At 39.9% G+C, this 25,423-nt stretch overlaps 1 protein-coding gene across 2 annotated transcripts in view; it reads right to left on the minus strand.

The window, feature by feature from the left end:
• The window catches only part of MXD3 (MAX dimerization protein 3), a 52,151-nt gene that overhangs the window by 14,865 nt on the left and 11,863 nt on the right, over positions 1–25,423 (minus strand). For both annotated transcript variants that reach the window (XM_053717059.1, XM_053717060.1), the window contains exons 3-5: positions 20,462–20,491; positions 19,193–19,307; positions 2,026–2,200 (exon numbers count right to left, since the gene is read on the minus strand). In XM_053717059.1, the coding sequence (XP_053573034.1) occupies positions 2,026–2,200; positions 19,193–19,307; positions 20,462–20,491 (320 nt within the window). The remainder of the gene's footprint in view (positions 1–2,025; positions 2,201–19,192; positions 19,308–20,461; positions 20,492–25,423) is intronic.

Here is a 25,423-nt window from a genome sequence, read left to right on the forward strand (position 1 = left end):
AGCCTTCTGTCAGCTAGGTAGTCCTAATAGACCAGAACTCTCATTCTGCAACACCTCCGCTTAACTGTCAGACAGAAAATGTACTTTCTGCTTTACAAAATACGCACAATGTACCAGTTTTCCTATTGTTACCCTCATAAGAGCCTGACCTACCGGGTATTTGCCCTGTATACCCTATGGCCAGTCCGGGGCCTGGATAGTAGCAGCAGCTAGATTCCGTGCAGCTAAAGGACCGGCAAACTCAGTCACATCACAGGCAGAAGCAATGTGACTGCAGTGAGTGACATGATTGGTCCTTTAGCAAACTGGATCATTCTAGCTGCAGATTAGCTACCAAGTAATAGCAGTAAATGTGAGGTGACAGCTTACTGGAATTCATGATGAGGGGAGCAGCTCAGCTGTGGGTACAGCAGAGAGAGGGGTTGAGAAGATTAAGAGGGTAAAAGGTGAAGAGACATAGGGGGCTAATTGAGAGGCAAAGTGGACTGAGAATTTTCATAGGTGCAAGAGGAGACATGCAGCATAGTGCTTAAAGGGCCATAATACCCAAATGTTTAAACACTTGAAAGTGATGCAGCATAGCTGTAAAAAGCTGACTAGAAAATATCTCCTGAACATCTCTATGTAAAAAAGAAAGATATTTTACCTCAAAAGTTCCTCAGTAGCCACCTCTCATTGTAAAGGATTTCTAAGCAGCATTTTAGTGTGTCTGTCCTAGGACAGCTTAGGGGATGAGCCTCGTGAACTCTCAAATTATTTCACCAATCAGGTAAAGGAAGCTTACTATGAAATCTCATGAGAGAGAAGTCAAATCTCATGAGATCACAGTAAGAGTTCATGACCTCAGCACTGCTGATGCTGATTGGCTGCTGTTCATTTCTTCATTTTTTTTTTATTTTTACCTGCAGCTGGGAGCAGGTGAAGTATAACTTTTTACACAGAACTTACTCTGCTGAGCTGAGGAGATTGTGAGGTAAAATATCTTCCATTTTTTACATAGAGATGCTCAGGTGATATTTTCCTGTCAGCTTTTTACAGTTATACTGCATCAGTTTCAAGTGATTTAGCATATGAGTATTATGTCCCTTTAAGCCTTCATGTCTCATTTTAAAGGGGCGTTGTACTAATAATAAAATGCTCTTATTGCACTGATAAAACAATGTTTTATAGCAAAAACAGTTTTTTTTTTTGGGGGGGGGGGGGGGGCAGGTCGTCTTATAATCAAGGTCTTTTGGGATTTTTTAAAAAATATCCACATTTGGTGGGGGTCGTTTTATAATCCAGCAAATACGTGTATATAGACTTCAGACTGCTTCTGTTTGTATAATGGGTCATTTCATATGCAGGGGGGTCTGCTCTGAGCCCCTTTCAGTGAGTGTCCCAGCCTAGCCTCATCAAAAGTGCTAAACTGGGAGCTTCCATGTACGTTTTTTTTGTAAAAGGTTTTACACCGGTATCTGTAAATATTATTCTTTATAGTAGTGTCTATTCCATGCTTTTGAATTAAAATTGGTGCATACACACTAAAATATACAATGTATATAAAAAAAATGCCCAAACCCAAAACTTTTCATGAAAAGCATACCTAGCTAGGTAGTGTGCATGTGCCTGGAGCACAATATGGCAGCAGTGTTCTTCCCAAGATTTTGTTAATGGGTGCACCACCGAGCTGATTTTACTGACCACCTGGCTAAAAGTTTAGCCAAAATGAAAAAATATTCAAACATTTCAATATTTATTGCACAAACTATCATTAAATTAACGTATGTTAAATTATTTATTTTGTGCTTTTGAGAGCATAAATGTTAAAATATTTAAAAGTATTACACTGCCCCCACTCAGCTGGCAACATTTTCTGTGGAGAACACTGCAATGTATAATATTGTTAAAAGCATTGTTGTAAAACTGCACGCCACCTATCTGTTCACTTTGTATCCTTTGTTAACATACAACATCATACAGCAAGAATGTTATTTTCTTTACAAAGGAATAAACAAGCACCCAGCAATCCTTTAACTTACATACCTTGGTCAGAGTCAGAGCGCTCCGAGGACAAGGTTGAAGAATCCAGACTGTCCGCTCTCAGACGTTCAGTGTTACTAGAGGGAAGAAGTTGTTTTAATCTCTGGCGGAGTTTCTGCTGTTCTGTTCTTAGCTTTTCCTTCAAACTTTTTGCTCTGAGTTCTTGATCCTCCAATTTCTACATAAGGAAGAATACACCAATTAGACTATTAGCAATACTTCTATAATGATATATAGCGAAACCACAAATACCATACAACATTCGAAGAAGAAGAAGAAAAAAAAAAAAAAATTATGCTTACCTGATAAATTAATTTTCTTTCGTGGTAGTGAGTCCACGAAATCCATTCTGACATATGGGAATTACATCACCTGACCACCAGAAGGCGGTAAAAAGACCCAACCAGAGCATTTAAATATTCCTCTTACTTCCCCTTACCTCCCAGTAGTTCGAATCTGAGGATAGGACGAGCAAGAGAGACAACAGGAGTGAAGTGGTGCAACTAGAACTGCCGCCACAGGAAAAAAAAAAAAAAATAGTAGACTGGTTCGTTGACTCACTACCAAGAAAAAAAGAAGAATTAGGTAAGCATAAATTGTTTTCTTTTTAAATGGTAATGAGAGTCCACAAAATCCATTCTGACATATAGGAATCATTACCCATGCTGTGGAGTCCACAAACGAGAAGGGCAGGATGAACAAGCAAGGCAGTCCCCACTGCCTGAAGAATTTTCCTGCCAAAAGAAGCCCTCTTATGATAATTAAATGATTGTATAACTACATAATAAAGTTGTTGGTGGAAGGTCACTTTAGATCTTATTTAAAAAAATGGTAAAAAGTAATTTTGGTATGGCCACTGTCAAATCAAACTCAATTCATATTACCATTGAAGAATTCAGTACATTTTCAGTTATTGATCATTGAAGGAGCACTTCCCATACAATGGCTGGAGTCCTAAGAGATACTGATAGGGGGTTGATTGGGACCCTGGGGAGCAATATGTCTAGGCTTCCAGGCCTCTTTTTTTCTTCTCTTTTCGGTAAATACGAAAAGGAAAATGGTGCCATTTGGGACATGATATTTAAGAGTATACTTAAAGGTCATGAAGGGGAGAAGAGGGGAGAGAAGCAGGTAACTGGGGGCAGAACTAAAATAATTTTGTGACATGTAATCAAGCATACCTATATACCCATATCAAGAGACGAATTTGGTACTTTATTTGTATTAAGTTTGGTGAGCTGCGTCTCCACGTCTTTTTTCCTCTAGTTTTATTTTGATGTTTCTTTTTTATGCTATGTTATATTTGTGGATTGTATGTTCACGAAAGGAAAAAAAGTGAAAAACAAATAAATTGACCCTTTGTTGGGGCATTTAGAGAGAAAAAATAAAATAAAAATCAAACTGATAAAATCTTGTTAACGTCTGGAACGACGACCAGGTAGCAACTTAAAAGATAACTATACTGTAAAAACCTAATCACTGAAGGGGGCGCTCAAGATGCAGTATAATCATTAATCTAGAACAAACGTATATATGATGGGGCAATGTTAAGCTATCATAGATGAGTATATACACACAATAAAGGCAGAAAACAGTAAATTCTTAGATACTGTAGTGAAAATACACTTGCAGTTGTGAAAAATTAGACAGTCCTTTATACGTTCTTCAAAGGATAACGATTGCTGTAGCGGATGCCTCCTCCTCACTGGATACCACACATGAGGCGCCCCTCCATTCTGTTTTATCTTATATAGCAACTTAAAAGATCTGTTCTACCAAAGCCTTATGCTGGAAGGCCCAGGATGTGGAAATCAAACAAGTGGAATGGGCAGTAATACGTGCTGGACCTGCCTCCAAGTAAGCAATACGAAAAATATTTCTCAACCAAGAGGATAAGGAAACAGCGCTAGCCTTCTGGCCGCTGCCAGAAGAAAACAATCAAACTTGAAGATTGCCGGAATTCCTTGGTAGCATGGAAGTAAAAACTTTAAAGCCCCAACCACAACTAAATTGTGCAACAAGCTTTCCTTGGATGACTTGGCATTAGGAAACGAAGATGGAACTACAATCTTCAGATTAATATTGTCCATCAACACTACTTTAGGTAGGAATTTGGAACTAGTTCGCAACACAGCCTTATACTGATGAAAAATCAAATGAGGATCACACTGAAGTGCTAACACTACGAAACTCTCAGAGCAGAAGAAATTGTCAATAAAAAAAAATTATGCTTACCTGATAAATTTCTTTCCGGAAATGGAGAGTCCACGATGTAATTCCAATTACTAGTGGGATATTCAACTCCTGGCCAGCAGGAGGCGGCAAAGAACACCCCAGCAAAGCAGTTAAAGGGGCACTGAACCCAAAAAAAAATATTTTGTGATTCAGATAGAGCATGCAATTTTAAGCAACTTTCTAATTTACTCCTATGATCAATGTTTCTTCATTCTCTTGCTATCTTTATATCAAAAAGGCATCTAAGCTTTTTTGATTGGTGGATGAATTTATCCACCAATCAGCAGGGACAACATAGGTTGTTCACCAAAAATGGGCCAGCATCTAAACTTACATTCTTGCATTTAAAATAAAGATTCCAAGAGAATGAAGAAAATTTGATAGGAGTAAATTAGAAAGTTGCTTAAAATTTCATGCTCTATCTGAACCACAAAAGAAAAAATTTGGGTTCAGTGTCCCTTTAAGTTTTAACTTCCCTTACCCATAATCACCAGTCATTCAGCCAAAGGAAAATGGAAAAAGAAGAAACGCAAGAATGAGAAGGTGCCTGATGTTTACTCAAAGAAACCCTGTCGAATTATAAATAAAGAGTGCGGGGTCATGACTCCATGTCCAGAAAGAAAGGTATCAGGTAAGCATACATTTTGTTTTTCTTTCCTATGGCATAGAGAGTCCACAACATCATTACAATTACTAGTGGGAACCAATACCCAAGCTAGAAGACACGGAAGGAATAGGGAGGGAGAACAAGGCAGGAGGACCTAAAGGAGAAACTCCAATTTAATACGAAAACCCGCCTATCTGCATGAAAAATAAGGTACGGGGAAACACTGCAGAGCTGAAAACTCAGAACTCTGCGAGCCGAACAAATAGCAAGGAGAAATAAAACCTCCCAAAATAACCACATAACAGCATGCATCGGCTCAAACGGAGCCTGCTGCAAAACTTAAGACCAAGGATAAGACTCCAAGGAGGAGCAACAGGAGTAAATACATGCCTGATTCTGACCAGGGCCTGAACAAAAGCTTGGACATCTGGAAATTCTGCCAGAAGTTTGTGCAAAAGAATAGACAGCACAGAAATCTGACCATTTAGAGTACTGACTGACTAACCCTTCTCCAGGCCATACGGAAGGATAAAAAGAAAAAAAAAAAAAAGAAAAAAAAAAAAAAAAAAAAATCGGGGAATCCTCACCTGACGCAAAGAAAAACTTTGGCTTCACGCCAAAAAAGGTATGCCATATCTTATGATAAATCCAACGAGAAACAGGTTTACGAGCCAGAAGCATAGTATCAAACACGGTTTCCGAAAATCTGTCTCTATACAGGACTAGGCGTTCAAACTCCAAGAAGTCCGCTTCAGAGAATTTAGATTTGGATGGAGGAATGGACCCTGAATTAGAAGGTGCTTCCTCAGCGGTATCCTTCAAGGTGGAAGACATGACATCTTCCCCAGATTCGCAAACCAGACTCAGCGAGGTCAGGCAGGAGCTATTTGACTCACGGATGCTCTCTCCTGTTTGATACGAGCAATGACTCGTAGAAAGAGAGCAAACGGGTAAGCTAGCCCGAAAACCCAAGGGACCGCCAATGAGAGAAAGAGAAAAAAAAAAAAAGAGAAAGAGAAAGAGAAAAAGAGAGAGAGAGATGTAGCCGTAGCTTTCTGAGCCTTACGTTTACCAGAAAAAATGACAAACAGAAGAGGATTGACGAAAATCCTTAATCGTTTGCAAATAAAACTTTAAAGCACGGACTACGTCCAAATTGTGCAGAAGATGTTCCTTCTGGGAAGGAGGATTAGGACACAAGGAAGGAACAACAATCTCCTGATTAATGTTCTTGTCTGAAACAACCTTAGGAAGAAAACCAAGTTTAGTACGTAAAACCACCTTATCCGAATGAAAAATAAAGTAAGGTGAATTATATTGCAATGCTGAAAGCTCAGACACTCTTCGAGCTGAAGAAATGGCAACAAGAAATAAAACCTTCCAAGATAACTTAAGATCCATGGAATGCATAGGTTCAAACAGAACCCCCTGCAGAACTTTAAGAACTAAATTCAAACTCCATGGAGGAGCAATTGGTTTAAACACAGGCCTGATTCTAATCAAGGCCTGACAAAAAGATTGAATATCTGGTACATCTGCCAGACGCTTGTGCAACAAAATAGATAAGGGGCAGAGATCTGTCCCTTTAGGGAACTCGCCGATAAACCCTTCTCCAATCCTTCTTGGAGAAAAGACAAAATCCTGGGAATCCTAACTCTACTCCATGAGTAACCTTTGGAGTCACACCAATAAAACATAATTTATGCTTACCTGATAAATGTATTTCTCTTGTAGTGTATCCAGTCCACGGATCATCCATTACTTGTGGGATATTCTCCTTCCCAACAGGAAGTTGCAAGAGGATCACCCACAGCAGAGCTGCTATATAGCTCCTCCCCTCACTGCCATAACCAGTCATTCGACCGAAACAAGCCGAGAAAGGAGAAACCATAGGGTGCAGTGGTGACTGTAGTTTAATTAAAATTTAGACCTGCCTGAAAAGGACAGGGCGGGCCGTGGACTGGATACACTACAAGAGAAATAAATTTATCAGGTAAGCATAAATTATGTTTTCTCTTGTTAAGTGTATCCAGTCCACGGATCATCCATTACTTGTGGGATACCAATACCAAAGCTAAAGTACACGGATGATGGGAGGGACAAGGCAGGAACCACTGCCTGTAGAACCTGTCTCCCAAAAACAGCCTCCGAAGAAGCAAAAGTATCAAATTTGGAAAAGGTATGAAGCGAAGACCAAGTTGCAGCCTTGCAAATCTGTTCAACAGAGGCCTCATTTTTAAAGGCCCAGGTGGAAGTCACAGCTCTAGTAGAATGAGCTGTAATCCTTTCAGGAGGCTGCTGTCCAGCAGTCTCATAGGCTAAACGGATTATACTCCGAAGCCAAAAAGAAAGAGAGGTTGCCAAGGCCTTCTGACCTCTCCTCTGTCCAGAGTAAACAACAAACAGGTAAGATGTTTGGCGAAAATCTTTAGTAGCCTGTAAGTAAAACTTCAAGGCACGGACTACATCTAGATTATGCAAAAGACGTTCCTTCTTTGAAGAAGGATTAGGACATAATGATGGAACAACAATCTCTTGATTGATATTCTTGTTAGAAACCACCTTAGGTAAAAACCCAGGTTTTGTACGCAGAACAACTTTATCTGAATGAAAGATCAGATAAGGAGGAGAATCACAATGTAAGGCAGATAACTCCGAGACTCTTCGAGCCGAGGAAATAGCCATCAGAAAAAGAACTTTCCATGAAAGAAGTTTGATGTCAATAGAATGAAGGGGTTCAAACGGAACCCCTTGAAGAACTTTAAGAACCAAGTTTAAGCTCCATGGAGGAGCAACAGGTTTAACACAGGCTTAATTCTAACTAAAGCCCGACAAAATGCCTGAACGTCTGGAACTTCTGCCAGACGTTTGTGTAAAAGAATAGACAGAGCAGAAATCTGTCCCTTTAAAGAACTAGCTGATAATCCTTTGTCCAAACCCTCTTGGAGGAAGGACAATATCCTAGGAATCCTAACCCTACTCCATGAGTAATTCTTGGATTCACACCAATGAAGATATTTACGCCATATCTTGTGGTAAATTTTCCTGGCGACAGGCTTTCGTGCCTGTATTAAGGTATCAATTACTGACTCTGAGAAACCAAGCTTTGATAGGATCAAGCGTTCAATCTCCATGCAGTCAGTCTCAGAGAAAGTAGATTCGGATGATTGAAAGGACCTTGTATTAGAAGGTCTTGTCTCAGAGGCAGAGTCCATGGTGGAAAGGATGACATGTCCACTAGGTCTGCATACCATGTCCTGCGTGGCCACGCAGGCGCTATCAATATCACGATGCTCTTTCCTGTTTGATTTTGGCAATCAGACGAGGGAGCAGAGGAAACGGTGGAAACACATAAGCCAGGATGAAGAACCAAGGCGCTGCTAGAGCATCTATCAATGCCGGTTCTGGGTCCCTGGCCCTGGATCCGTAACAAGGAAGCTTGGCGTTCTGGCGAGACGCCATGAGATCCAATTCTGGTTTGCCCCAACGGAGAACCAATTGAGCAAACACCTCCGGATGGAGTTCCCATTCCCCCGGATGAAAAGTCTGACGACTTAGAAAATCCGCCTCCCAGTTCTCTACGCCTGGGATATGGATCGCTGACAGGTGGCAAGAGTGAGTCTCTACCCAACTAATTATCTTGGAGACTTCTGACATCGCTAGGGAACTCCTGGTTCCCCCTTGATGGTTGATGTAAGCCACAGTCGTGATGTTGTCCGACTGAAATCTGATGAACCTCAGTGTTGCTAGCTGAGGCCAAGCCAGAAGAGCATTGAATATTGCTCTTAACTCCAGAATATTTATATGGAGGAGTTTCTCCTCCTGAGTCCATGAACCCTGAGCCTTCAGGGAGTTCCAGACTGCACCCCAACCTAGAAGGCTGGCATCTGTTATTGCAATTGTCCAATCTGGTCTGCGAAAGATCATACCGTTGGACAGATGGGCCCGAGATAACCACCAGAGAAGAGAATCTCTGGTTTCCTGATCCAGATTTAGTAGAGGGGACAAATCTGTGTAATCCCCATTCCACTGACTGAGCATGCATAATTGCAGCGGTCTGAGATGCAGGCGTGCGAATGGCACTATGTCCATCGCCGCTACCATTAAGCTGATTACTTCCATGCACTGAGCCACCGTGGGGCGCGGAATGGAGTGAAGAACACGGCAAGCATTTAGAAGTTTTGATAACCTGGACTCCGTCAGGTAAATTTTCATTTCTACAGAATCTATAAGAGTCCCTAAGAAGGAGACTCTTCTGAGTGGGGATAGAGAACTCTTTTCCTCGTTCACTTTCCACCCGTGCGACCTCAGAAATGCCAGAACTATCTCTGTATGAGATTTGGCAATTTGAAAGCTTGACGCCTGTATCAGGATGTCGGCCAGGTAAGGAGCCACCGCTATGCTTCGCGGTCTTAGAACCGCCAGAAGTGAGCCCAGAACTTTTGTAAAAATTCTTGGGGCTGTAGCCAACCCGAATGGAAGAGCTACAAATTGGTAATGCCTGTCTAGAAAGGCAAACCTCAGGAACTGATGATGATTCTTGTGAATCGGAATGTGAAGGTAGGCATCCTTTAAGTCCACTGTGGTCATGTACTGACCCTCTTGGATCATGGGTAAAATGGTTCAAATAGTTTCCATCTTGAATGACGGAACTCTGAGGAATTTGTTTAGGATCTTTAAATCCAAAATTGGTCTGAAGGTTCTCTTTTTTTTTTTGGAACCACAAACAGATTTGAATAAAACCCCTGTCCTTGTTCCGTCCGCGGAACTGGATGGATCTGGCATAACTACCCCCTCGACAGACCCCTCTGGTGATAATTCTTTTATAGATAAAGACTGATCTTTACTGTTTAAGGTGAAATCAATACATTTAGTACACATTCTCCTATGGGGCTCCACCATGGCTTTTAAACATAATGAACAAGTATCCTCTGTTTCAGACATGTTTGTACAGACTAGCAATGAGACTAGCAAGCTTGGAAAACACTTTAAAGCAAGTTAACAAGCAATATAAAAAAAACTTTACTGTGCCTTTAATAGAAACAAAATTGACAAAATTTGAAATAACAGTGAAAAAAGGCAGTTACACTAACAAAATTTTTACAGTGTATGTAACAAGTTAGCAGAGCATTGCACCCACTTGCAAATGGATGATTAACCCCTGAATAACAAAAACGGAATAATAAATGACAAAAACGTTTTTTAAACAGTCACAACAACAACTGCCACAGTCTACTGTGGTTGTTACCCTCCTCAAACACTACTTTGAAGCCTTTTGAGCCCTTCAGAGATGTCCTGTATCATGCAGAGGGAAGCTGAATGTCTCTGTCAGTATTTTTAGCTGCACAGAAAAGCACTAAAATAGGCCCTTCCCACTCATATTACAACAGTGGAAAGCCTCAGGAAACTGTTTCTAGGCAAAAATCAAGCCAGCCATGTGGAAAAAAAACTAGGCCCCAATAAGTTTTATCACCAAGCATATCTAAAAACGATTAAACATGCCAGCAAACGTTTTATATTGCACTTTTATAAGAGTATGTATCTCTGTTAATAAGCCCGATACCAGTAGCTATCACTGCATTTAAGGCTTAACTTACATTAATCCGGTATCAGCAGCATTTTTCTAGCAAATTCCATCCCTAGAAATATGTTAACTGCACATCCCTTATTGCAGGAAAACCTGCACGCCATTCCCCCTCTGAAGTTACCTCACTCCTCAGAATATGTGAGAACGGCAGTGGATCTTTGCAGAAGTAACTGGCAGATTCTTCTTCTAATTCTGCCTGAGATGAAACAGTACACTCCGGTACCATTTAAAAATAACAAACTTTTGATTGAAGTTAAAAACCTAACTATAATACACCACTCTCCTCTTACTACGTCCATCTTTGTTGAGAGTTGCAAGAGAATGACTGGATATGGCAGTGAGGGGAGGAGCTATATAGCAGCTCTGCTGTGGGTGATCCTCTTGCAACTTCCTGTTGGGAAGGAGAATATCCCACAAGTAATGGATGATCCGTGGACTGGATACACTTAACAAGAGAAAGATATTTACGCCATATCTTATGGTAAGTATTCCTAGTTACAGGCTTACGTGCCTGAATTAAGGTATCTATAACCGATAGAGAGAAACCCCGCTTGGATAAGATTAAGCGTTCAATCTCCAAGCAGTCAGTTGCAGAGAAACTAGATTCGGGTGAAGAAAGGGTCCCTGAATGAGAAGGTCCTTCCTCAACGGAAGTCTCCAAGGTAGAAGGGACGACATGTCCACCAGATCGGCATATCAAATCCTGCAAGGCCATGCAGGAGCGATGAGGATCACTGAAGCCTTTTCCGGTTTGATTCGAGCAATAACCCGGGGAAGAAGCGCAAACGGGGGAAATAGATATGCTAGGCTGAAGGACCAAGGAACTGCCAAGGCATCAGCTCGGCCTGAGGATCCCTGGACCCGTATCTCGTAAGCTTGGCATTCTGACGAGATGCCATGAGATCCAACTCTGGCCAACCCCATTTCAGAATCAGGTTGGAAAATATTTCCGGATGGAGTTCCCACTTTCCTGGATGAAAGGTGTGCCTGCTCAGAAAATCTGCCTCCCAGTTGTCCACCACTGGGATGTGAATCGCCGACAGATAGCAAGAATGGGCCTCTGCCCACTCGATTATCTTGGCTACCTCGGTCATCGCCAAGGAATTCCTTGTTCCTCCCTGATGATTGATGTAAGCCACCGTCGTAATGTTGTCCGACTGGAATCTGATGAATTGGGCCTTAGCCAACTGGGGCCAAGCCCGAAGAGTATTGAAGATCGCTCTCAGCTCTAGGATGTTGATGGGAAGGAGAGACTCTGCCTGAGTCCATACACCCTGAGCCTTTAAAGAGCCCCAGACTGCTCCCCATCCTAAAAGGCTGGCTTCTGTTACAATCACCCATGAAGGCCTGCAAAAGCATGTCCCCTGGGATAGATGATCCAGAGACAACCACCATTGAATAGAGTCCCTCGTCTCCTGTTCTAGGGTTATCAGAGGAGACAAATTTGTATAATCTCCATTCCACTGCCTGAGCATGCTTAGCTGCAGAGGCCTGAGGTGAAAACGAGCAAACGGTATGATGTCCATTGCCGCCACCATCAACCCAATCATCTCCATAGACTGAGCCGCTGACGGCTGAGGAGTGGACTGAAGGGCTCGACATGTATTCAGAATCTTTGACTTTCTGACCTCTGTCAGAAAAATTCTCATAGATATAGAGTCGATTAGAGTTCCCAAGAAGGGTACCCTTGTCTGCAGAATCAAAGAACTCTTGTTTGATGAAAAGATGACGCCTGGATTAGAATATCGTCCAGATAAGGCGCCACCGCAATGCCCCGCGGTCTTAGAACCGCCAGCAGAGACCCCAGAACTTTTATGAAAATTCCGGGTGCCGTGGCCAGACTGAAAGGAAGAGCCACAAACTGAAAATGCTTGTCAAGAAAAGCAAACCTCAGGAACTTGTGATCTCTGTGGATAGGAACATGAAGATATGCATCCTTTAGATGCACTGTCATGAATTGACCCTCCTGGATCAATGGAAGAATGGTACGAATAGTTTCCATCTTAAAAGATGGAACTCTGAGAAACTTGTTTAGACTCTTGAGGTCTATGATGCGTCTCCTTTTTGGGAACTACAAACAAATTTTAATAAAAACCCTGTCCCTGTATCGGAACAGGACAAATCACTCCCATGGAACATAGGTCTCTTACACAATGTAAAAACGCCTCTGTTTATCTGGTCTGCAGACAGACAATCTCGCAAAAGAAGAAATCTTCCTCGGGGGAAAGAATTTCTGAACTCCAGTTTGTATCCCTGAGACACTCTCTCTATAGCCCAGGGATCCTGACCATCTCGCACCCAAGCCTGAGCGAAGGAAAGTCTGCCCCCTACAAGATAGTCCCGTATCAGGGGCAAACCCTTCATGCTGACTTGGAATCAGCAGCAGGTTTCTTGGATTGTTTACCCTTGTTCCAAGATTGGTTGGGTAGACTTGGATTGTGAATAGTTTCCTTCCAGCTTAGGGGAGGAAGAAAAGGAATTTCCCTTGAAATTACTAAAGGAACGAAAATTACTTTGTCGACCTTTCTGCTAGTTTCTTTTATCCTGAGGGAGGAGATAACCCTTGCCTACCGTGATATCAGATAATTTCCTTCAAGCCAGGCCCAAACAAGGTCTTTCCCATGTAAGGAATTGCCAAAAGTTTAGACTTGGATAATTCGTCCGCAGACCATGGTTTCAACTATAAGGCTCTGCGTGCTAAGATGGAAAAACCTGAACTCTTAGCAGCCAATTTAGTAATTTGCAGAGAAGCATCTGTAATAAAAGAATTGGCTAACTTCAGAGCTTTAATCCGATCCTGGATCTCTTCTAAAGAAGTCTCAGCTTTAAGAGACTCCGCAAGATCGGCAAACCAATGGGCTGCCGCACTAGTGACTAACAATGCAAGCAGCCGGTTGCAATAGCAAACCCTGGTGAACATAGATCTTTTTCAGTAGACCCTCCAACTTCTTATCCATGGGGTCCCTGAAAGCACAACTATCCTCAATAGGAATAGTAGTTTGTTTAGCCAAGGTGGAAATAGCCCCCTCCACCTTAGGAACTGGCTGCCAATGTTCCCTGACATTGTCTGCTATAAGGAGAGAATGGAATACCTGGCCTCTCCCATTCCTTAGTAACAATTTCCGAAGTCCGCTTGGGAACCGGAAAAACATCTGAGTAAGAAGGAACATCTAAGTATCTATATAACTTACTCAATTTCTTAGGAACGACCACTACCGTGGAATCACAGTCGTCCAAAGTCACTAAAACCTCCCTGAGTAACAGGCGTAGGTGTTCTAGTTTAAACTTGAAACAACTTCTGAATCAAAAGGTAAGGAACTCTGAGTCTGAAATCTCACCTTCCGATAGAACCTCCCTACCCTCCATCTCAGATCACTGGGAGGGTACATACGAGATTGCCATCATAGCATCAGAAACTTCATTGACCTCATAGTTATCCTTCCTTTTAAGTTTGCCTTGAAAAATAGGAAAGGCAGATAACGCATCTGAAAGTGTAGAGGACATAACCTCAGCAATGTCTTTAAATGTAACTGCAGAAGAAACAGAAGTACAGGGCACTACTTGTGTGGGCGTTAAAGGTTGGGACGCTTGTGGAGAAAGCTGCGGCATACTCTGCATCTCATCATTAGACACCTGAGAAGCATTTGCCTTTGATAAATATTAATCATGAAAAATCTTCTCTACAGTGTAAAACCCTCTCAATACATGAGGGACAAAAAGTAACTGGTGGTTCCACATTGGCATCCAAACATATGGCGCAAGTGACCTCTTGTACAGACTCTAAATTCATCTTAGGATTGTACAAATCCCTTTTTTAATTTATTATTATTTATTTTTTTACTACTGGCCCTTTAAATTTTAAACTGAGCGTTTGTTGCCGTTATAAAATGGAAAACCAGATTAAATGAAAATGCTTATGAAATTTGAGCGAATAACAGGGAACTATGCCTTTATTTAACTGCACGTTATGAAAAAAAAAATCAAACACCTCCACTTCTCAGCAGCTCCGCTGAGGCGCCTACCTGCCAACCAGACACGCTGCAATCCTGGTGTAGGCTCGGGAGCGCTAACAACCGCTTATTCGGTTGAGCCTTGTGGATCCAGAGTAAAGAGACATGTGTATATATATATATATATATATCTCTCTGCTGTGGTGCTCTTTGCCTTCTCCTGCTGACCAGGAGGCGTAATCCCACAAGGATGAAATCCGGACTCATCGTGTCTTTAAAAAGAAACTAAAGTATATTGAAAGCATATTACATAATACCTATAACCATATAGACAAGGTATTGTACCCTTATTCCTGACGAAACACCCCCCCCCATAAACCTAAACTACTACCAAATGGTGGTAAACATCAGGGAAAAGGCTTAAAGTGAAGGCAAACTTTGGTGAATGAAAGCATGTTTTTTAAAAAAATTACTATTAAAAACAGGGGCACTTTCATTCAAAGTTTACAAAGCAGCCGTTTTGTTAAAAAAAAAATTAACTTTATTTTCACAGCTAGAGCAGCTTCCCCCACCTAAAGATCCTCTATTCACACGACAGCAATGACCAATCCTGCTTCCTCCAATCACAGCTTTCCCCCCTGGGTAGTCAATGCTGTGATTGGAGGAAGCCGGATTGGTCATTGCTGTCGTGTGAATAGAGGATCTCTAGGTGGGGGAAGCTGCTCTAGCTGTGAAAAGAAAAAAAAGGTAATTTTTTTTTACAAAAACGGATGCTTTGTAAACTTTGATGAATGAAAGTGCCCGTTTTTAATAGTATTTTTAGGGACACTGAACCCAATTTTCTTTTGTGATTCAGATAGAACATGCAAATGTAAGCAAATTCCTAATGTACTCCTATTATCACATTTTCTTCATTCCCTTGGTATCTTTATTTGAAAAGCAAGAAAGTAAGTTTAGATGCCGGCCCATTTTTGGTGAACCTGGGTTGTTCTTGCTAATTGGTGGATTAATTTAACCGACCAATAAACAAGTGCTTTCCATGGTTCTGAACCAAAAAAACAGCTTATATGCTGTTTTTCAAATAAAGATAGCAAGAGAACAAAGAAACATTTATAATAGGAGTAAATTAGAAAGCTGCTTAAAAATTGCATGCTCTATCTGAATCACAAAAGAAAATATTTGGGTTCAGTGTCCCTTATAAATTGACACCATCCCCAGGATTAACCTCTAAACCAGAGGAAAGCAACCAAACAGCAGGGTAGTAGAAAAAAGGATAAACGTATTCTTTCCTGTAAAGAAAGAAGAAGATCTGCAGAAGCAAAATTAGCATAAACCAAAGAAATCAGTTTCTGTAGGGTACAGAAAAAAGAAAAATGTATGCTTACCTGATAAATTTATTTTGACAGGATGAGTCCACGGATCATATCAATTACTAATGGGATATTCACCTCCTGGTCAACAGGAGGCGGCAAAGAGTACCACAGCAGAGCTGTTAAATAGCTCATTCCCTCCCTCCCACTCCAGTCATTCGACTGAAGTTAGGAAGAGAAAGGAAAGCCAAGGTGCAGAGGTGTCTTAAGTTTACAATAACCCACAACCTGTCTTACAAGAAACAGGGCGGGCCGTGGACTCGTGTCAAAAAAGAAATAAAATTTATCAGGCAAGCATAAATTTTATTTCATTTTTTAAGACACGAGGAGTCCACGGATCATCTCAATTACTAATGGGATCCAATAACCAAAGCTAGAGTACACAGATTATACGGGAGGGACAAGACAGGGCACTGCTTGAAGAACTTTTCTCACAAAAGTGGCCTCAGCCGAGGCAAAAGTGTCAAATTTGTAGAATTAGCAGCCTTGCAAATCTGTTCCACAGAAGCTTCGTTTTGAAGCTTCAAATGCCCATGATGAAGCAACAGCCCTCGTGGAATGAGCCGTAACCTTTTCAGGAGGCTGATGTCCGGCAGTCTCATATGCAAAGGTGTGCTAACTCCTTCCTGGGTCCCCCCAGAAAATATATAAATTAGCACTTACCCTAACTTCTGCCTGACAGCTAGGCAGCTCACAGGATTAAGAGGTCCTCTCCCTCCCTTTGACCTGTGGAAAAAAGGCATGCCGAGTAATCATTTTTCCTCAGTCTAAGGCATACAGGGCAGCAAAATACATGGGAGGCGCAGTGAGAATTGTGTCCCACAAGTTCCCATTGCTCTAAAGCCACCAAAGCCCTACTGAAGAGACTGATATGGACTACGGCTACACCCTAGGACAAAGCACAATCTTGTACTACTTTAAAAATAATCAACTCTTGATTGAAGAATCTAAACCAACACCTCACTTTACCACTTCCTATCACTAACGCAGGCAAAGAGAATGACTGGGGTGGGAGGGAGGGGAGGAACTATTTAACAGCTCTGCTGTGGTGCTCTTTGCCGCCTCCTGTTGACCAAGAAGTGAATGCCATTAGTAATTGAGATGATCCGTGGACTCATGTCTTAAAAAAGAAATATATAAACTGTACAAACATACAACACCTAAAACTCCACCAAATAATATTGGAATGCATATTCGGTTACAATAAAAAAGTAAAAGGCTATCCTCATGCCCATACCCAACAATAAATAAGCAATATTAGGAGGCAAAAAACAAAATGTTTAAAGGATCCTTAGACTACCGAGTTAAATAATATAGAGCATCTACATGAACTCAGCCCAGGGTACATATAATTATGCCCCCACATTGGCAAAATTAAACAGACCACTGTACTAGCAATGGTCAAAAATCCCCTCAGTCGCCACTGGTCTGCAGGGTAGACTCCATGAGAATAATAATAAAAAAATAAAAAAAAACACCACACACACAACTTAAGAGGACCACAAGTACATGCATTTAAAAATGCACAGGGTTAAAAATAAAAACAACCCCTATATACAAATCAGCCTAAAGCAGGTGCGGTAGAGCAGGGCTAAAAAGGATTAAGGTGCGAATGCAATCGCCTGATAATAAACCGATAATCATACTGGAGAGAAAAGCTGCCGATTAGGAGGACTTACCTACTACTCCGCTCTATCACAGGATTGCAATGTGCAGCCATATGCAACACCATATTCTGCTATCCTTCCTAGGATACATGAATCTCAGGGAACTGCGTAGTACTTACAGCGTGCGTTTAATCGCGCCAAAAACACACACAGAGCCCATACACACTGAATCCCTGTTTAGCCCGCCTTACATCGCCGGCTTTAAAATTGCAGATTTAAAAATTTTGCATCCACCTAGAGGCGGTTCTTTCGTTATACTCTGTGAACTTAGGGACATAACAGTACTTTAATGTACCAATCCTAAATATGGCTGGAATCCTCTCCTCCTGACCTAGTATAAACAGGTCGAAGAGAAATACACAGAATAAAAGTCCCTGACTGCCCAAGAAAACTGATTTATAAAAAGGAACCCGTAATATTAACAAGGGTAGTTTCACAGTCGCTTAAATCCCTTATAAATGCCCATAAAGAAATTTTATAAAGGCCCAATACTTAGAGAGAACAATGAAAAATTATTATTTTATTTAGTTCTCTTCTACACCCCACCAGGAGGGTAGTAATGTTATATATGTTGCAAACAACTTCCATAGAGTAATAAAGACACATGTACACTCCTGAACACCTATTTGACTACTGAAGTATGCTCTTAAACCAAGGATACTAGACATGTGCATTTGGCAGTTTTGTTCACTGCTAAATGCGGAAGAAAGCATCCGGCTCTTTTTAAAGCCGGATTTCTTCTTGAAAAAGTGCAGCACACTAAGATCTATGCAAATCCAGATCTAAGTGTGTTGCACTTTCACAAGAAGAAATCCAGCTCCGAAAAGAGTATTTTCTTTTTTCAATTGTAGGGCCTATGAAAATCATGATTAATAGTAATTAGTAATTTTGTCTTTACTGTCCCTTTAAAAATCAATATCAGAGAGGCATGTGGGTTAACACCCTAGTAATCAGCATCAGTTTCAAACTTGAGTATTTAAAGACATGGCTATCAGCATGGGTGATAAAAGTAACTTCAGACCCCCTATTGAGTTGCATTAGCAGGGCTCAGGCATTTCAGACTGACTAGTAAAATTTGCTGCACAGTGTCTTCGGGCTACCACCATACTACTCAGTTTCATTGACAAGTACAAACTTAGGTTCCTTATAAATCCATACTTTATAAAGTAGCAATAAAGCTTTAATTGTTGTTACATATTAAAGATTTTCAATAAAAAAAAAAAGTCACTTTAAATGTAAAAAGCACTATGGATACTCAACCTTTTTAAAAATGTTAGTTTTTTCTTCTTCTTTTGTTTATATTTATTTTAGTGTAGCATCCCCCACCTCACCCTCCGAGATCGCTTTTATCTGTAGCGTGTGGTCCCCTCTCTAGCTGATTTTATTAATTAGATAGTGTAGAGACCCATTGCTCCCATTCTTTGTGCAGGATAGGGAACCCCACCCCTCCTCCAATGGACCAATCTACCCACCGCTCACACTCTGCACCAATGATGATCGTTAAAGTGTGACACAGTGTAACTCACTGTAACAATCTGCCTTCAGTGCTCCCTTACCATGTGAAGGTAGATGCCTTCTGCCCCAGCGGGGACCGCAGCATGCACCTCTGTGTTGGACATAGATACTGCAACACGTAGTACCTACGTCCAAATGGCGCAAGGTGTTAAAAACACAAAAGGTGCAAACACAAATTCTTTATTATATCAAAGCTCACTGTAAATTGCACATTAGAATAAGTGCCCACTTAAACTCACTTTGATGTGCTGCTTGGCACGATGAAGGAGGCTCAAAGTAGTATGCCGTGATGTGTCCACACTGAGGGGTACCTGTTGCTTGAGCTGCTCCAAACATCTTCGAAGCTGGGCTCGCCTGCATAGATAAAAGGGATATACAATCATTAAAAAGGGGCATAAAAGTATTAACAGAACTGTTTAATCCAAGCAAAAAGTTTAAAAACACAACAACTCAAGAGCAGTAATTAACTATTAGGAGCTAACATCTGGTGAGCCAATGTCAAGAACGTGTGTAGTTACCAATTACCAACTGTATTAACAACTTTTACTTAGCATTTGTAAAGCCGAAAATTAAAAAAAAAAAAAAAAAAAAACCTGAGTAAATTAAGTCTGCCTACCTTTAAAGAAAAGGCTAAATAATTCTCCAAGAAAAAAAAAAAAAAAAAAAAAAAAAGAAAAAAAAAAAAAGGGAAGAACATTGAAGGATCTTAAAAGGGACATTTATCATTTTATATTACCATCTCAAAGTGTTTAAGTGTGTGTTTAATACCCCACACACTCTGCAATACACTTATTTTCTGTGTCTCTAGTGACCTATTTATAACTGTCCCTAATAGTTTACAGCAAAGAGAGAAACCTAAGTCACAACATGGTAGACTAGCACCCATTGATTTTTAGACACGAAAACAGTACACTTATTGTGTCAATATTTAAAGAACTAATGAAACAAACACAAAATACATCTACATGTTATTCTGAGACTAATCTTTTCTTTGAATGCATAATTCTATCTAGCATTTGTTTAGTGTTTAATGTCCCTTTAATACAGTGAAAAAAAAAAATAATGGGTAGTACAAAACCAAGTACAAGAATAGATCTGCTGTTTTAAACAGGAAAGTATGCCTGCAGTTTCCACTCTGTTGAACAGGGTTGGCACATTTAATTAAAACTTAGAAGGCAGCAATACATTAAGAGCAAAAATTATTTTATTAAGTGACATGTAGCACAATTGGAATATATATATATATATAGTTGTAGAGGCCATGGATCCTAAGCTCTGGGGTTGACAAGCCCTATGATGTTTCTTTGTGTATCAGAGCGGTTTAATATGATATGGTTTGTTAATGTGCCTTAAAATAGATGGCCCAGTATATAATCTTGTGGCAGGGTGTGACAATGTGTTTATATGGTTACAAATAATCAGTCTAGTACAGCAGGTTACTAATCAAATGACTGGATTCTAAATACAGCATAATGCTAAGCTAGGCTCACAAGTTGTTGATTACTCACCTGTGCTTTTCCAGCTCATTATGAACAGACCTGCAAAGAAAACGAGACCTTGGTAAACAGGTGGTCTACAAACAACCACATATTCACACTTTAGGCTTTGACCAGGCTGTTCAGCAACTGCACAGAAAAATCTGCAATTCTAGGTCTACTACCTGAAGCTCTGGCTGACTTACATATTTAGAGTTGCCACCCAAGCAGTATTTTACTGACATGCCCAGTATTTAAGGTTCTGGTCGAAGTTGAAAATAAAGATTACATATAGAAATAAAGATGCTATAAATACCTTACCAAACTGAATTATGAAAGTTTGACTTCTCATTCTGACTCAACAGTAATGTTTTTTATTATACAAAAAATACATTATAAATAATAGATATGAGATATGACCATTCATCATTCATTTGTATGTGGGTGGCAGCATTCGGCTCTTTTTGGAGCCCGCTTTATCCGTTTGAAACGAAGGAACAAAAATAGCTGGATTTGAGCAGATCTTTGAGTGTGGCACTTTCAAACAAATTCAGCTCCAAAAAGTACTGAATGCTGCAACCCGCATCATTCATTCAAGCAAATGCACTTACCCAATAGAAAAATCTTTAATGGAGGGCTTTGTTATTTCTACCAGATAACAAATAGAAAGCAATCTAGCCCTATACTTTTCTCGCTTTGATGTACTACAGCAGAGGTTTTCAGATTTATTTAAAAAGAAGTTAACAAATCTATATGAAACTTAGAAGCCAGAGGGGAAAAAAAAAAAAAAAAAAAAAAAAAAAAAAAAAAAAAGCAAAACAAAAAGCCAAAACTTTAGGAGCTTAAATTATTATAGTCTCTTGCTTCTAGAACTTACTATGCAATATGATTTTTATATTAAAAAGGTAAATTGAATAATGCACAAAAACAGAATTTATACCTTACCAATACATTTAGTTTGGAATGAGGAGAGGTTATGGTATCTCCATAACATGTGGGATATACTTCCTGCCAGCAGGTGGAGGTCAAGAAACTTCACAAAAGCTTTTAATCACTCCCAACTCTACTCCTCTCTCCAACATATTGCTGAGCAAAGGAAGAAGAAAAAAAAATTGAAGGAAAGGCCGAAAGCAGGGTTAAGAAGAAGTGCAAATATGAACAGTGATCCTTTGATGCTAGAAAATAAGGCGGGTCTCACAGACTCTCCTCATTCTGAAAGAAATTTATCGGTAAGTTTAAATTCTGTTTACTTTCGTATAATGGAGGAGGGTGCATGTGTGTCCATAACATATGGGATACAAATACCCAAGCTGACAGTCCATGTTAAGAACTGGTGGGACATATAAAAGTCAGCTTCTATTTGCCCGACACTGCAGTTGAAGGACTTCCCTGCCACAAGCAGCTTCAGAAGCATCAAAAACTGTAAAATTCTGAAACTGTTATGAAGAGAAAACCAAGTTGCACTTTAAAAATGAGGCTTCCTTGCAAAAGATTTGCAAAGGCCCAATAAGTAGATACAGATCTAGTGGAATGTGCAGTAACTCGTTTTGGAGGCTGTTTTCCCACAACCAAGTAAGCTTTATGTATTGTCTGTTTCAGCCACAAAGCTAAAGTCACTGTTGTGGCCTTTTGACCTTTCCTTTACCTGATAAAAGGACAAAGATAGCGATCTGTCTAAAATCTTTGGTAGCCTGAAGATATTTTAAGACCACATCCAAAAATTGTGTATAAGACGTTCCTTAGAATTAGAAGGAACAACAATTTCCTGGTTAATGTCCTCAGAAGAATATTATTTGATTCTAAGAACTGCTTTATTCTGGTGAAAAAACAAAAAGGGGAATCAGAGCCGAGAGAGTTCAGAAACTGGTCTAGCTGAAGATATGGCTAGAAGAAAAAAAACCTTCAAAGACAACAATTCTAGATCTAAATTATGCATAGCTTCAATAGACGGACCCTGAAAAACAGATAAAACCAGATAAGATTTCAAGGGGGAGATATAGGCCTAATAACAGGCCAAATTCTCACAAAGACCTGAACAAGAGTTTGAATATGAGGAAACTTAGCCAACTTTTTTTAGGAGACAAAACAGACAAGGCAGAAATGTAACCCTTTAAAGAACCAGCCGATAAATCTCTTCAGACAACCCTGGAGAAACTGAAAAATTCTTTGAATTCTAAATTATTTCTGACAGAAACTTTCGAAGAACAACAAAGAAAATAAGGATTTCCAAATGTTAAGGTAAATCTTGTGTGTAACCAGTTATCTGGCTTTCAGAAGTAGAGATTATAGAATCTGAGAATTGGCCAAGAGTGAAGAGCCAGAAGAATTGCACAATGTTCTAGAAAGTTGATAGGTAACCTTGCCTCCTGAGGAGACCACCCTCCCTGCACCCTACGGACTCCCAAACAGGTCCACAACCTGTTTGACTTGCATCTGAAGTGACCACAGTCCAAGTAGACCGAAAAGAGGCTCCAAATGTCAAACAAGGACTGTCCCTCCACCATGAGAGATTGACACAGGAACTGAGCTCTATTTTCTGCTCTAGATTAAAGTAATCCTTTGATCACTGATGAAGCGAAGATGAAAACTAGCAAATGGTACCAAGTCTGAAGCCGCTACCATAAGACCCACTACTTCCATACACTTTGCTACAGATGGGGAATGAATCATCTGTAGAGACCAACATGCCTTTTGCAGTTTGTGTTTGCGAGTTTCTGCGAGAAACAAAATGCATTTGAACAGAGTCTACTATAAATCTCAGAAAGACTACTTCTTTTAGCTGAGATTAAAAAAACTCTCCATCCCATGAGCATGAAGGAAAGAAATTATCCTCTGGGTATGAGTGGATGCTAGGGAAAAGAACGGGCCTGGATCAAAATGTTGTCCAAATAAGGTATCCCCTGTGTTCTGATTATTGCCAACAGAGCCCCTAAAACCCTTGTAAAGATGTGAGGGCCTATGGCTAAATCAAAAGGTAGAGCCACAAACTGGTAATGCTTGTTGAGAAAAGCAAACCTTAAAAACTGGAAATGGTCTTTGTGAATTGGGATGAGTAGACACAATCATCGTTAGTTGTCATAAATTGAGCTTTTTGTACCAGGGGCAAAATGGTTCAGATTGTCTCCATCTTGAAAGAAGGAACTCAGACAAATTTGTTCAGGGACTTTAAATGCAGGATGGTATGAAATGAGTTCTTTTTTGGAACAATAAAGAGGTTGGAATAAAAACTTCTCTCCTGTTGAGATATTGGGACGGGTTGAATTACTCCCAAGTTCTCTAAATCCTGAACATATTGAAAAAGGTGGCTGCCTTTTGAGGCTCCTTTGGAACGTGAGACAGATTAAACCGTTCCCAGGGAGGCCTGGTGTGAAATCCTACAAGATTCTCTGGAAAGGAGGCCGTTCCTTCATGCTGACTTCTGATTAGAGAGAGGTTTTTTTGGACGGTTTACTCTTGGACCAGGAGGATCCTGGTTTCCAGGAAGTTTTGGAGGAATCAGACCTTTGTTTGAAAATCACTTAGACTTTATTTCCAGTAACATTCTCAATGATAGTCTAATTCAGATCCAAAAAGCAATTAACCTTTAACCATTTCAAATATTCTAGTGAAAACTGAAAGGGTCTCAAGTCAGGTCTGAGCTCCCAATATATTAGAAAATAATGATCTTGATTGCAGAGCACTTCACTCAACCTCTCACCTCAGAGGCCAAGAAATAACTGGAGGGAGGAGTAGAGTTGGGAGGAATTTAAATCTCTTGTGAGGGTTTTTGACCTCCACCTGCAGACAGGATGTAGATTCCACATATTATAGACACCCAGACTCATTATACAAAAGAAATATACTTTACTTCTTTCATAGTGGACAAAATATAGCATTTCAGACCAATATAGATTTTATAATAAGCTTTTTCTTTTAACTTACATTTTTTTTGGTTATCTATGGATACGAAAGTCAAAATTTAACTTGCACGATTCAGATAAAGCATTAATTTTAAAACGCCTTTTAAATTCACTTCTATTTTCAAATGTGCTTCTCTCTCTTAGTATCCCTTGTTGAAAAAGAAAATGCACATATACTACTTCACACTAGTGGAAGAAAGCTGCTGATTGATGCCTGCACATATTTGTCTCTTGTGATTGGCTAACTAGCTATGGCCAAATAAATATGTTCATCTAGCTGCCTGTAGGACAATGCTATTCCTTCAGCTAAGAATAACAAGAGAATGAAGTGAATTTGATAATAGAAGTAAATTAAAATGTTTAACCCCTTAATGACCACAGCACTTTTCCATTTTCTGTCCGTTTGGGACCAAGGCTATTTTTACATTTTTGCGGTGTTTGTGTTTAGCTGTAATTTTCCTCTTACTCATTTACCGTACCCCCACATATTATATACCGTTTTTCTCGCCATTAAATGGACTTTCTAAAGATACCATTATTTTCATCATATCTTATAATTTACTATAAAAAAAATATAAAATATGAGGAAAAATTGAAAAAAAATACACTTTTTCTAACTTTGACCCCCAAAATCTGTTACACATCTACAACCACCAAAAAACACCCATGCTAAATAGTTTCTAAATTTTGTCCTGAGTTTAGAAATACCCAATGTTTACATGTTCTTTACTTTTTTTGCAAGTTATAGGGCAATAAATACAAATAGCACTTTGCTATTTCCAAACCATTTTTTTTCAAAATTAGCGCTAGTTACATTAGAACACTAATATCTTTCAAGAATCTCTGAATATCTATTGACATATATATATATTTTTTTAGTAGACATCCCAAAGTATTGATCTAGGCCCATTTTTGTATATTTCATGCCACCATTTCACCGCCAAATGCGATCAAATAAAAAAAATTGTTTTTTTTGTTTTTCACAAATTTTTTCACAAACTTTAGGTTTCTCACTGAAATTATTTACAAACAGCTTGTGCAATTATGGCACAAATGGTTGTAAATTGTTCTCTGGGATCCCCTTTGTTCAGAAATA

This window comes from Bombina bombina, chromosome 6, assembly GCF_027579735.1.
Source record: "Bombina bombina isolate aBomBom1 chromosome 6, aBomBom1.pri, whole genome shotgun sequence".
Lineage (NCBI taxonomy): Eukaryota > Metazoa > Chordata > Amphibia > Anura > Bombinatoridae > Bombina > Bombina bombina.